The 14,228-nt window shown below is 39.7% G+C and overlaps 2 protein-coding genes across 2 annotated transcripts in view; one reads left to right on the forward strand and one right to left on the reverse strand.

The window, feature by feature from the left end:
* Positions 1-7,574, reverse strand: part of ubr1 (ubiquitin protein ligase E3 component n-recognin 1) — a 22,439-nt gene extending 14,865 nt beyond the window's left edge. The window contains exons 1-6 of the mRNA XM_028565145.1: positions 7,067-7,574; positions 5,195-5,454; positions 4,466-4,544; positions 1,730-1,840; positions 230-357; positions 9-147 (exon numbers count right to left, since the gene is read on the reverse strand). Of these exons, the coding sequence (XP_028420946.1) occupies positions 9-147; positions 230-357; positions 1,730-1,840; positions 4,466-4,544; positions 5,195-5,454; positions 7,067-7,111 (762 nt within the window). The 5' untranslated portion in view covers positions 7,112-7,574. The remainder of the gene's footprint in view (positions 1-8; positions 148-229; positions 358-1,729; positions 1,841-4,465; positions 4,545-5,194; positions 5,455-7,066) is intronic.
* On the forward strand, positions 7,441-14,160 carry atxn3 (ataxin 3). Its single transcript, XM_028565146.1, has 11 exons — positions 7,441-7,727; positions 8,261-8,425; positions 8,517-8,561; positions 8,652-8,737; positions 8,828-8,894; positions 8,972-9,059; positions 9,139-9,268; positions 9,394-9,557; positions 9,946-10,102; positions 12,043-12,107; positions 12,228-14,160. The coding sequence occupies exons 1-11, from the start codon at positions 7,683-7,685 to the stop codon at positions 12,278-12,280; spliced, it is 1,065 nt and encodes a 354-aa protein (XP_028420947.1). The 5' UTR covers positions 7,441-7,682; the 3' UTR covers positions 12,281-14,160.
* Positions 14,161-14,228: the final 68 nt, after the last annotated feature.

Genomic DNA, 14,228 nt, shown 5'->3' on the forward strand with positions numbered 1-14,228 from the left:
AGTTATACCTCCTTGTCAATTAGTGCTGTGTGTGTCTGAGCATCAGCCTGATCACAGTTAACAGAACGCTGCAGGGTGTAGATCACATGGTCGTACGAGTGGTGCTCATCATTGTACAGTACACAGTAGTATGCATTGTCTTTTGTCCTGCATGGATGGATAAATACAGTGTCAAAGTTAAATTGTGTGATTTGCATATGGATTTTGCATGGGATTAGACGGGTAATACCGGGGCTGGAGTTCCGCTGAGAGCTCAAGGTTCTCCTCCCACACCAAGAAATCTGTGGCGTAGTGCAGCAGTATCCGGAACAGCCTCTCAGCACGCTCGTATATCTCAGGCTCCAACACGCACTCGTCCTGCACAAAATGAGACAATCATACAGGACATACATTTTTTGAGCACACCACTGACGGTGCCTGCCCACTGTCTGCGACCAGTTCCTTACACCGCCAGCATGGTCCACATCGCCAGGTATCCCAGCATGCTTTGTGTAGCGAATCAGTCGCTTCCCATACAGAATGAATGAGTGGGAATTTTTGTCGCCAGTCAGGTCACGTCCAGTGGGCAGGCACCGTAACACTCTCAGTAGGTCCCTGAAAGTAACGCACTAGAAACACTACCAGAAACATTTCTTTTGTGACAACTAACTTTCATTTGTTAGTGCCGTCAATATTGAACCTGGAGTGATTTAATAAATATGTTGCTACAAGTGAAAAAATTCTACTTTGCAGAAAATGAAGCAAATCTGATGATGGACAAATTTGTTGTAATAACCTTTCCTAATTCTGTTTCCTGTGCCAGCAGTGACTCTACAATTTGACATGGAGCTGATCTAAATATTTTGTTTAATAAGAGCTAAACAGGCAGCTGGCCCAGTTAAGCTAATATCAAATCCCCTGAGAGCAAACATTTCACATAGAAGCTAAGTATTTCATACAAATGTCTGACATTTAACACACAAACCAAACCAAACATACAGTGAGTCTGTATATTTACACCAGTGTCTACGTCACACTACAGTGTGAGAACAAGCACTGGAATCTACCACAATCTAAACAAAAAGAGGTCTAAAACAGCATGATGGGTTTTCATGTTTAGTGTGGAGATGTGTTCATGGTCATGTGATGTGTCACTGCATGTTAAGTACAGGTTCAGATCTGGTGTAGAAAAAACAAAGCAGCCTGCCAGACTGGGTGCCAGTAATGTCTCTGTTGTAAGGAGCACCTGCTGTTTATGGAAACAGGCACAGAGCCATCAAGCTGTATGTCTGCTCAAAGCCCCTGAGCAGGATCTTATCAGAGAAAAGCCCAAACACTGTGATCAGCAAAGAAAGGTCTGACAAACAACTACTGAACAGCAGAATCAATCATCAACATCTACCAGCAGCAGTTTGGTAGAATAAGCTGTAAACTGAATGCATCCCTGCACATTTCAGCAGGATTTAAGCAATTGTAGAAAGGCTGCTTTGAACCAGTATCGCCGACAACTGTTTTCAACCAGCTTTTCAGCATCAATCACCCTCCCAATCTCTTAACCTAGTTATAAATGTTTTCAGTTGGTGCAGGTCAACAAAGTGCTTTTCTTTCTCGTTTCCGGAGCCAAAGCCACAGCCAACGGAGCAGCATCCAGGACTAAGATGTGAAAATAAGCATTCTGGGGTTCACTGACACAGAATAGGACAAGAACGCCCCTCCCACGTCCCTCTTTCCGCTCTATTATGTAACTCACCGTTACCATGGCGGTGGCTGCCCCTGGGTCATGTTTGGAGCAACAGGGGCCTATCTTCCAGGCTTCTACATCCCCACAGTCACAGAAGCCCCCGCCAGAAGATGCATGCATCTGGGGAAAAATGTACATACTGTATATCACAATGGGAGAGTAATGGATACACACAACAGCAGTTAAGTTGTTTAACTATGTTAGCTGTGATATTGCATTATTATGCAACAGACTGGGGTTTGAACATGAGGCCAAATATAAGTCAGATAAATATAAAATATATCAAACATAGATTTTAGTATATCTAGAAATAGGTTGTGTTTTTTCCCCAAAGTTTAGGGAGGGTAATCAGCAGTGTTTCCTCTAGGATTTTCTTTAGCAGTGGGGGCAGATCTTTTTTTAAAAGAAATTCTTGTAAAGCAGCCTTTCAGAGTGCATTTGATTTTTCTTGGCTTTTGGAAAAATAACTCCAAGGCTGGGTTACACTAGAACGGCCAGGACGGTCATTTTGACCGTTTTGAAATTTATATGTGTAGCCTAATAACTTTGCTAAATAAAAAAAATACAATCCTGCTGGTACCTGACTTTAACTAAAATAGTCTGTATTTTCATTTAAAATAGTTTTTATATACTGTACATTACACAAAAGGCAATGAAAATCCAATCACTTTTACCTATTTTGGCCATACTGTCATATTGACCGCTCAGATTTTTTAATAATAATCAGAGAAACGTAAACTAGCGGTCTCAAGTAACAAGTGTGGGCAATGCATCACCGATGGGCCGAAGGCAAAGTCGGTAACGTAGGCTACGGCGTGGATGGTTCTGAATCAGAAGAAAAGCACCAGGCGATCGCTCTGTGAAAGGCGCAGTACACGTAGACGGTAGCTGTCTACGTGTTCATATAACTTTATACATGCTACAACTGGCTGGAGTCATTGCACACATCCTCTCCAAGGAGTGCACCAGCTGTAAAATGTCCCGGAGGAAGTACATGCAGCAACTGGCAGAGGAGCTGAGAGCGCAGTTTATGGAGGAAAGAAAGGGCAGCGGCGCACGGTCCGAGCTGCGCTGCGCACCGCAGCAGACACCAAATCGGAAGCAGTGCCTGCCAGGTTAGTATAAATTAGGGCTGTCAAAATTAACTCGTTAATTTTTGCGTTAATTTTTTAATATTTAACTCGTTAAAAAAAATTAACGAAATTAACGCAGCTATGTTTGTTTACTTCATGTGGCGGCTGAGAAACGTAATACGTCTACATAACACCAGGCGGCGCCACTCTGTATTGTTGCCCAAGTAATGAAAAAACCGCAGCTGATTGAATGACGCTCACATGGGTTTGTTTTCTCCGGATATTGAGAGCCAGACTGTCATGGCGGCCGTTCAGAATACGATCTCATATTGTACTAAAATAGTTCACTGAAACATGTTTCTGAAAACATTTTAAGCGAGAAATAGGCCGTGCAGTTGCTGAATCTGTCTTCATTTCAGCTCAACAAAGATCAGTTTAGAAGATTTTTGTCAGATTTTGAGACTCTAGTCACACTCATTCCGCTCGCCATTTCCGGGTGAGTCCCGACTGCCCTGCCGCCGACTGAACATAGGTTCGTTGGAGATGAACTGCGCCTCGCCTGTAAAGTAGACGAGAGCAGGCGACAGCAGCCGGGGACGGTGACAAAAATCTGCTCTCAAGTCAGACAGTTTCTAGCTGTTTCAGCAGCCTTCAGCAGGACTAAATAAGCCAAATTGTTGCTGCTGTTGTTCTGAAAGACATTTAACATTCTGAACTTAGCAGAACCTTTCCTAGTTTGTTTTTTTCTTCATATTTGCAAAGTTAAGTGATTTAGCATTTAAATATCCATTATTACAAGCTTCAGTCTCAATTTAAAAAAGCGATTAATTGCGATTAATTACAGCAAATTGTGCAATTAATTCATTAATTTTTTTTTAAACGATTGACAGCCCTAGTATAAATGTTCAAATAACATACTTTTAATTGTTATTTGGCTGTGAATTATGTTGAATGAATTTCCCCCAATATGTTTCACGAATGTATGAAATAATCACGGTTTAGCCTACTATGCCATGATATGATATCAAGGGCGTTGTATTGAATCAACAGCCACGTGCAATTTAGCTAGCAGGTGAAGGTGAAACTAAAAATGTGCCAGAACTATTGACTAATAATACAGGCTTAAATTAACTGACAATATAAGTTATACGACTTACAGTTGTACATGTTGCACACCTGCCATCTCAACCGTGTCCTCCGGACAGCCTGTCTCTTTTTTCTTTCTCCCTTTTCTCCGAGTGGCACGCGTGCCCACTCGCGTTGTGAAGCACGTGTCTGCGCTATTCTCCGTCGACGTGCTCTTTACAATCACTGCTGATAGACGGCTTTTTGTATATATATTTCTGATACCGTGGCGGGAGAAATCTAACCGTGGTGGACCGCCACTTGCCAATCAACATAGAGGAAACACTGTAATCAAGTTGACATTATAGCACACTGTGAACAGAAGTGAATCATAGACACTATAATTGACAAGGGAAAGATAAGATGCTTTAGTATGTGTGGGTCATAAAGAAATCTCACAACAGAAATCCAATGATGAGTGATTTTCTATTATTCACATTTATCCACGGGGGAAGAAGCAGACTGCAACCGATCAAAATTACATATTCCAAAAAAACACGTTCATTTTTATTTCATTAACAATGCAAACATTTATATTGACACTGACCTTGTAACGATGGCTTTTGTGCACGCTGTCCTGAAAGCAGTCCATGCACAGGACACAAGTGGGATCTATTGCACAATCCCTGCAATAGGTTGAAGAAGATTTGTTACTCGAGCGAGCAAATTTCATTATACAGTTTATTACAAGTACCTGTTTTCAATGACTATGATCATTTTAAGACACTTTTTTATGTACACACACATAAAACTGAGACCCTTTATTTTTTATTCCCAAGTTATTTTAAAGTTACTCATCATTGTTGTGTTAACGTGACTAGTTACTAAAGTTTTTTTTGTAGTTGGCAAGTTATTGAGATTTGTTTGTTGTCCTAGGGTATATACCATTTATTAAGAATAAATTTATTAAATACTATATGCATCTGTCTGAATATAGTACCTTGTTTATTGAGAATACCTACTAGAATACACCCTGGTATTTTATTATACCTAATTATGCAAGGATGTACCAGTAATATCTTAAATATGACTCCTGTGGCTTTATACAAAATCCAGTAACCTCCACTGGGGCCGAATACAGTTTTTTTTATAACTGCATTTCATGCCTAAATGTTAGCAACAAATATTAATAATAATAAATCTAAATATTTACATTAATCATCCACTACTCAAAATTACTAATAAGAGCAAATAAATACATAGTATTTTATCATAACTGCTATTGTTATTGCTGTTATAACTTGTTTATTAAAGAAGATCTAAAATGTTTTTAGACCTGCAGGAGTAGACAGTCTCTCCCTCTTTGAAGACACGTCCACAGAGCTGGGAGGAGCTGCTACCCTGCTTGAGCTTCTCCAAACCCTCCTGAGGATCCTCTCCAAACAGGAAGCACTCCAGAGGGTAGAGGAGCCGGCTCTGCATGAGCTCCTCTTCCTCCTGAGGGCTGGACTCCTTTTTCAGGCAGAAGATCTGTGGCACCTGGTCCTTCAGGTAGCAGAACAGCTCTGCCCTGCTGTCTGCAGCCTCCAGCCATTCCTGCAAGACAACAGAGAAAAGCATGACTCGCACCACACACTCCACCTTATGACTTATAACCACATTTATAAGCCAGCATTTCCATAGGGATACGCAGATAAACTTTAGCAAGGCATTATGATTACTAAGTAACAATTAAACTTCAAATCTTGGCTTAAGGGCTTTTGATAAAGATGTAAACTTTTGCGATAAAGGCAGAAATATGTTATTTTGTATTGACTGCTGCTAATGCTACCACAAAGCAGAGCTTTCAAGTTGTTTTGTCTTTAGAAATCTGAAATGCACCACAAACAGCCTGGCATCAAAATAAAAAAATTATTTAGTTTTAATAGTTATTAGTAAGGAAGTAGTCATACTGCTTCCTCCTAATGTCTGCCAAATTAATGAAGCCTTTTCACATTGACACTTCCTGTATTAGATGGCAGCTGGGTGAAAAGCACCATGTACACAGGGTAGTTTTTACTGTTGGAATTGACAGACATCTATGAAGCTAGAATGACTAATATTGGTACCATCTATATATTATATACGTTAAAAATGAATTAAATAATTAACAATTAATAAAATTTCTAATCAGTGACTGGAAGGTGAACTTAGGTAATTCAACCTAAATTTGGGAGTGTGAATAACACTTGTATTGACTTCTTTACATTAAAAAGGGTAGAACCGTAGGCCTAGAAAATAGTTTCAACACCCTACGGAAAGTGTAAGTTGAAACGTAGTAGTTTATCATGATAAACATTTTACAGTAATCACACCTGTGCATGAATTTGGATTTCTATACAGTGCCCTGTTTTATACATACTAGATTGCTCCAGCATTTGTTTTTTTTCCAATTTCATTTCATAAATTTTTTTTCAGCATTCATACTGGCAGTTAACTGCTGTAGGGGAATACTGCACATTGTACGTGGAGGCTCGAGTTACACTTGCTAAATAAAATATATTATCCAATCATTTTCATATTTTAAAAGTGCTGGCTCTGCAAGGTTTGGCCACATCTGCTGCAAACAATGTCTGTCACTTTGTTTGTTGTACTCCATCAAGTCAATGTAACTGCAAGTGACAAACTGAAAATATCTAATGTAACAAAAACATATCCAAGTAACGTTAGGCCATTTTCACGTTCACAACGCGAACGACATTTTGGACAATAGTTTATGACTAACAAAACGTTGCAAGAGTTTGAGGTCGGAAAACAATCGGGACAATGGTGCTTAAAATGTATAAACTCATGGAAAACTCATGTTGAAGCGCTTTGGACAAAGCGCCCACCAAAATACCACAGGATGGTTATTAACACAACGGACAACACTGACATATTTCCCCAGACTGTGTTGTGTACAACAAGTACTGGCTCCAAAACCAGCAACATACACTCACTGTTGGTAAGCACTAAGCAGTAAATATCGCAGCCTCTGCAGAGACATTTTAACCATTTAGGTAGCTAGCACAGGAGCTAACCACGAATGCTAACCTGGTAAGTAGATGCCCTTTAACTGCCCGGTCAAACTATTTTGTAGAAAGGAATTGACACATTATACTTCAGGGTTTTGTCCTTGAGTGTCAGTAACCACTGACAGCTAGCTATATTAGCTGTTTAAAAATCATACCTTGCTGAGCTCCAGTCCGTCTAAGGATTTCTCACCCTCCGCCATATTCCATTTGCCGTAAAGGAGGTATCACTAGGAGACTGTTCCACTTGTTATCGAAACCTTTTGCGACGCTATTAAACCATAATTTGAACAGTTATAAATATTTGAATGTAGTTAAGCACAGATATGCTAGTTTATTAATCAAATAGGACACTTATGTATTAAAATTGCCCGTCAATATGCCTCTGGTCAAAGCAAGCATTTTGTAAACAAAAAAATCTGATAGACTCGCCCTCTGGTGGCGATATTAGCTAAGTTAAGGGACGTCATTCCCAGCTCCGGCTTCCGAGTTCCGAGGTAAATGGAACGCACTATAAGACCATCTATAACATTTTTGTCAATTGTTGTTATATTACGGATCAGTGTCTCTATGTATAGTAATAATTGCATTGCTCTGAATGTCCCACACAGCCAGTGATTTCCATGATGTCGCCGGTATACATTTTTAAATCCGCAAATGGCGATATGAATGTAGACGGTGCAAGTGTAGGAACCGAGCCACTAGAGGGCGCCGGTCGAGACTGTCCCTTCTTTCCATGGTAATGAATGCAGCGGGGCTAGAGGTCAAAGTTGAATGTTTGACAGAAAGCTGAATATGGATTCCATATTTCATGAGAAAGTAAGTCACAACGTTTAACTTAAAATATTAAGCCCCAATTAATTTGTCGTGTTTATTCGGAAAGCCTTGGGCCTTCTGGCGACGGTTTGTTTACCGGCGCTATCTGGCCGGTGTTGAGAGATTTGTTGTGGTGTTTGGCAGTATTGTTGTCCAGACAGCTAAAATGCTAACTGAACCTGCTAGTCAGAGATATGAAAAGTTTCTTTTCAGCTAGGAGTAACAACGCAGGAAGTTTTATAACAGCCGCAATCATGTTGTTTTTGTCAAGTTAGAAAACGAACTGGCTTAACATCGCTAGCTATCTGGTCTCATAAAACTGAGTAACGTTAGTTGTTTTTGTTGTTTAGCGTTACGTAAGCTAACTGTTTGTAGCTTTATTGGTGTATGGCTGTTACCGTGGGGACAGACCAAATCCATAACATTTGAGAATTAACGTTAGTTAATTCCATGTCCATAAAGCTAACAATTTTATCTTGCAGTGATGTTAGAAGTGGCATTATATGTATTTATGTATTATGTTATTGTATTTGTAGCAAGAGGGCTCTCTTTGCGCCCAACACTGTCTCAACAACCTCCTGCAGGGTGAGTATTTCACTCCTGTGGATCTCTCCTCCATTGCTCATCAGCTTGATGAAGAGGAAAGAATGAGGATGGCTGAGGGAGGTATGGCCAGTGAGGAGTATAGGACCTTCTTACAGGTGATGAAAAGTAAATTCTAGTGCAGCAGCCTATTTACACATGCTCTTAACAAACTGTTTTCAACTTTATGTTTTGTGAATCTGTTTCTAGCAACCATCTGGTAACATGGATGACAGCGGGTTCTTTTCAATACAAGTGAGAGATTCAAATTTTTTCATGTTGCTTAATAACAACCATTATAAGTCAGTAATTTCAATTCCCTTTTCTGTCATCTAATTCTTCTAGGTAATTAGCAATGCACTGAGTGTGTGGGGCTTGGAGCTAATCCTCTTCAACAGCCGGGAGTACCAGAGCCTGATGATTAATCCAATGTAAAGTGTTCAAGACTTTATTGTGTAATGTCTTAATCACATAGCTACTTTACAGTTAATGTGACAGCAAATCCTACTTGCATGTTTCAGAAATGAGAAAGCCTTCATATGCAACTACAAGGAGCACTGGTTTACTATACGCAAGCTTGGGCAACAGGTATGAGGCACTTGTTATCATAAACAATGTTAACACAGCTGGGTTTACTAAAAATCATTGTTTTGTTTTCATTGCAGTGGTTTAACCTGAATTCGCTGTTGACTGGACCAGAGTTGATATCAGACACCTATCTAGCACTTTTCCTTGCACAGTTACAACAAGAAGGTATTGTACAATTTACTTTTATCATACTATATTTAGTTGTTGCAAAGCATAAATGATTCTGAAAGTTGAATTTGTGCAGGTTATTCCATATTTGTGATCCGAGGAAACCTCCCTGAGTGTGAAGCAGAGCAGATTCTTGGGATTATGAGGGTGCAGCAGCAGCAGCGACCAAGGCTTATTGGAGAAGATGAAGCCCAGCCAAGTGCAGGGTATGTACTGTATGTGCAGACAGTACAATATGGAGAAGAGAAGTATCTTAGTTTATGTTTGAAGTTGCTAAATTAAAACTTTTTACTTACTTGTGGCAACTGATTAAGCCTTGTACTGTGAGCAGCAGGTCAGCAGCTCTGAGCCAGTCCGAAATGGGCTTTGGTGTGGAGGATGAGGTTGTGGATGAAGATGAAGAGCTGAAGAAAGCTCTGGCACTCAGCAGGCAGGACATAGATGTGGAAGATGAAGAAGCTGATCTTCGCAGGGCCATACAGCTTAGCATGCAAGGTAAATCCTGAGTTTTAAAATATGATATTGTTTCTTCGTTCAGACGAATTGAGGTTTATAAAAACAGTTTTAGTATGAAATTAACAAAACAATTGATTTCATGAACTCACAATTCTTTATACACTGCACTTTTTTTTACCAACATTCTTTTTATTGTTTTCACAACATAACAGAGAAATACAAACAAATACAGTTACATGTCTTGAACAGATACACTGCACTTTTAATTAGGCCTTTCCCATTAATCGCATCAATGAGTCCAATTTATTTTCACAAATTGTGCTTCAGGTTCACAATAATGTTTTTTTAAACATATATTTATCATAATTTTGTGTTTTAGAAATGTCAATACTGAAAATTGGGTCCTTGGTTTTTTATAATATTATAGGAGCAGTGATGAGCAACAAGTCATCAGAGTCGGAAATGGGAAATGTGAAATCAGGGAGCCAGGCAGCAGGGAGTGCTGCAGGAGGACTAAGAGAAGGCCATATTGAGGCGCTTACAGCAGAGGAACTGCGGAAGAGGAGACAAGCTTATTTTGATCGGTAGGTTTAACTGAATGCCTGGTGACTATTGTACAGGGGTGGAAACAATATTGTAAACACAATTCAGTTCAATAGTCTGCCATAAGCACTGTTTTTTGAATTTGATGGTGTCCTCATTAAAACCTCTTTGTTGTTTGCATTTAATTTATAGCTAGAACTGATTGAAGTATTCATGATATTGTGTCCATCCCCTTTGAGTGAACAGAAAATGAATGCATGGATTTTAAAGGGGTGATAGAATGATTATATAGGGTATTTCACACTGTTCCTTATGGTCTCCTAATGGGGTACGTAACATTGGTTGGGCTGAAAATGGCCTAGTTGATATTTTATCGGCCCTTATGCATCCCTGTGTTTTGGCCATTTGTAACAAGAGCTTTTCTTCCAAATATGGTATGCTCATGAATATTTAGATGAGCTGCACGCTGATTGGTTGAGCGAATCCCCAATACAGACGCGACAGAATCTCATATTCCAGACACTGCGATGTTTCCTTACCAAATTCACTTCTGAGACTTTTTTTATGCGAGAAATCAACTATATAAAGCTCAAATATGGGCCGTTTTACGAAAATTGATGGCTAATTGCAAATTTGGTAAGACGTGTCGGACTTTAGGAGCTCCACACAGTCTGACGAGAAATCGGCAGCCTGCTGGGCTCCATACCCAGGGCAAAGTCACCCTTTGTGGATACTGCACTACCGGGGCTCCGCGGCCGGCTGCCGGCATAACTATAATATATTTACGGTTTGAATTTCATCACGCCACTTATATCAGAGCTACCCCAAGGTCTTACAAAGCTAACCGTTGTGTCCAATTTGAATTTAAGATATTTTTATGAACTGAGGGGTCTTGTTAGGAGGAGCAGCAAGCAAGCTATGTGTCCCATTGAATACAATGGGAAATGATTGCGGCTAGCTAGCTACAGTTTTGGCATAACTATAGTATATTTGCAGTTTGAATTTCGTCACGGCATGTATATTATAGGTTCCCCAAGGTCATACAAAGCTTAGCTAACACTTGTCCGATTTCGGATTTCAATTGAATGCATTTTTGTGAATGTCAGAGGTCTCGTTAGGAGGAGGCTAGCTAGCTCTCATTGATGGACTCCAGCTCACCACGGGCTCTATCAATGAGACTCGCGGACAAGAGGCGTTTATTTCCCCGATTGTTTGTTTAAATAACTCAACACACATATCCATTATAAGATTAACTGGAACCTGCAGTAAAAGATTGTGGGCGTAACAAGCTCGCTGACCGCGCTCTGTCACTCACCGGCCGGCCATTTAGCAGGAAGAGGGGAGTGAGAACAGCGAGCTGCAGGCCCTGGAGCTCAGAAAAGGGTGAGTTTGCGCGGGTATTGAGCACTGGGCTGCCAGCCCTCAATCTAGCTCACAGCAGGCCTGGTTCTGTGACGGAGGACAGGCAGGGCGGCGATGTAGCAACCCAGGCAGCACCGGCTGCTGAACTCCGACACACAGTCGGACAAAATTTGCAATTAGCCATCCATTTTCGTAAAACGGCCCATATTTTAGCTTTACATGGTTGATTTCTCGCATAAAAAAGTTTCAGAAGTGAATTTTGTAATGGAATAGCAGAGATCTGCCTGACCTAGATTGAGAAGACTACCTGATCTCAGGTCAGTTGTGTAGCCTATGTAAATGTTGGGGCGTGACCGTTCTCTTAATACACCCATGGGCGTGACAAAGGTACGGGTCCTGAGATGCTTACGTCAGCTTCCAGCTTTGTTGAGATTCGCCCGTTTTCAGTGGCAGTTTCAAAATATGAGATTTTCATACTAAAGGGGTGTTGATGGGATTTTGAGCTTCTATGTATGTCCTATTTACCCACCGAACTGTCATTATTCAACTATGACGGGGTAAAATCGGTTTTGCATTCTATCACCCCTTTTAATACAAATTCTCTCTGGTGACTTCTTAGGCAGCAGCAACATGCTCAGCCAAACATTCCTGAACAACCAGACACAAAATCAACAGGTGGCTCAGGTAAGTACATCAGATTTTTTTAAATATAAATATAGTGCAGATTATTTAATGAATTTGATCAAAAAGCCTATCCAAGAAATATATGAAATGTACTAACCTAAGCCCTTTCCCCACTTCTAGGATCTGTAAACACTGGCTCTGAAGAGGACCAACAACAAAAACCCAGCCAGTGAAAGTGTGCAAGGTTTGCCTATGTTGTTTACCAGCTGCCTGGATTGGCAACCCCATACAGGGGTAGCTTTGCTCCTTCCTGTAACCTTTTGCACATGCGAACATACAGTAAGGACAGTCAGAAGGCTGAAACATTTCCAGTGGTTAGTTCGCTGACAGGTTATAGAGAAGAGAACTACGACAAAGAAAAGGCATCAGTTAGTCCTATCTAACTCAGTGAGACACTTATGCTGGGAAAAGGGTGACCACAGAACTCATGATGCAGTTAATCCAAGTTTGCAATTGCCTTTTTACCATGGCGCCTTCTATTTCTATTGTACACTGTTTTTTATTCTCGTTTTTTTTTTCTCTGGAAGAGATGGGAATGAATCTTCAGCACACAAAGGGTGTTTTAACTTTGTTTGGGCGTGAATACATACAGTGATGGGTGTTCTGTGAAAGCCATAGGAAACCAATGTTAAGACCACAGATAAGAGTTTGATACATGATGACGGAGCCCCCTACCTTTACATTGGACTTGCGTTTGTAGGACATAAGATGTGAGTTCCAACACCCGCCATACCAGAACACCTTTGGTTTTGAAATTGTTTATGGTACTGAAATATCTTTTAGCCAGCAGCACTAACGTGTGTGGGTCATTTATTCCTCACTTCATCGATCATTTTACTTGTGAACGTGTAAGAGTGAACTCCCAGGGTATTTAGACAACAACATAGTGATGTTATAGCTTTGTTATTATCATTAAGTGTATAAGTAGGCATAATTAAATGTAAGAATAAACAGCTCACAAACATTTAATTCAAGGGTATTTTGTCCATTTTGGATGGATAGTGAACAACATAATTCTATTTAGCTAGTTGCTGAATCCAAGATGCTTATGACTGATGCATATTTTTCATATCTTGTCCAGAATAGGTTAACATGTAATTTGGAACAAAGACGCAATCTGTAAACACCATGAAATTGCATCTAATAGATATATGCATAGTTCATTTTTTCCAGCACAGTATGATCACTTAAAACCAAAAAAACGTCTGACATGTCCAACCAGCCTACCCTAGTATATGACTTCATCTACTGTTTCTCCTCATCAGTATTTCTCATTATGGGGAATTTATTATAAAGAAAGGATTGTTAAATTGAGGTACATCAAATTGATTCTCACTTTGATGTACCTCCACAAAAAGTTGATAGTTTTACCCTGAAATATTTTTTTAATTGTACTGATTTGACTTATCCTGTATTTCAATAATACTTTGTTCACATCAGTTATACAAATATACATTCATGTGCACTGAGGTTGCCTTGAGTTAAAGCTATGGAAGCCATTAGCTAATCGATGACCTTCAGAGATAACAGTAAAATAGTGAGAATGAAGGGGGACTGACAAATTTAAAATCCAAAGATAGAACAAAACATCAAAAATGTTTCACCGTGCATTAACTCTCTCTTCTCTTGGTTTTATAATTTTATAAAATCATGTTGCAACACACAATGTTAATAAATAGACCACATAACAGCATCAAAACTGTTAAGTTTGTTTAAAGTAATTATGTTTTCTGGAACCAGTGACTGCTCAGCATGGATTTATCTTGATTCCTCCACAAAAGTATTGGATGTCATTCAAAGTTGGACTTCTTGTGCTGTATGACTTCCAAGAAAATTCCATGATTTCATTATTGTTTTGGATTTGTTAGGCTTTTTTTCTATTCAAAATGCACTTGCGAAAGACTATAAAATGTTGGTAGTTATCTTTATTTTCACTCACTACATTCTTACAATAAATACTCATCATTTTTGTTGTATTCCACATGTTACACATCCTTTCATTTAGTGTATTAGTTCTTGTTCCAGGATTAAAGTGACATTCACTCCCCCTGAAGTTTCTCACGTCTCAGTTTTTGTAATTCAACGTTAACATGAAGTTATTGATGGTTCTTGTGACATCGC

The sequence above is a fragment of the Perca flavescens genome, chromosome 20 (assembly GCF_004354835.1).
Source record: "Perca flavescens isolate YP-PL-M2 chromosome 20, PFLA_1.0, whole genome shotgun sequence".
Taxonomy (NCBI): domain Eukaryota; kingdom Metazoa; phylum Chordata; class Actinopteri; order Perciformes; family Percidae; genus Perca; species Perca flavescens.

What these genes read in the sequence shown, in the direction of transcription:
- atxn3 (XM_028565146.1), top strand. Translation starts at nt 7,683, where the DNA reads ATGTTTGACAGAAAGCTGAATATGGATTCCATATTTCATGAGAAA. An exon ending in AGTATAGGACCTTCTTACAG is followed by an intron (nt 8,426 to 8,516) that starts GTGATGAAAAGT and finishes ATCTGTTTCTAG; the next exon opens with CAACCATCTGGTAACATGGA. An exon ending in GCGGGTTCTTTTCAATACAA is followed by an intron (nt 8,562 to 8,651) that starts GTGAGAGATTCA and finishes TAATTCTTCTAG; the next exon opens with GTAATTAGCAATGCACTGAG.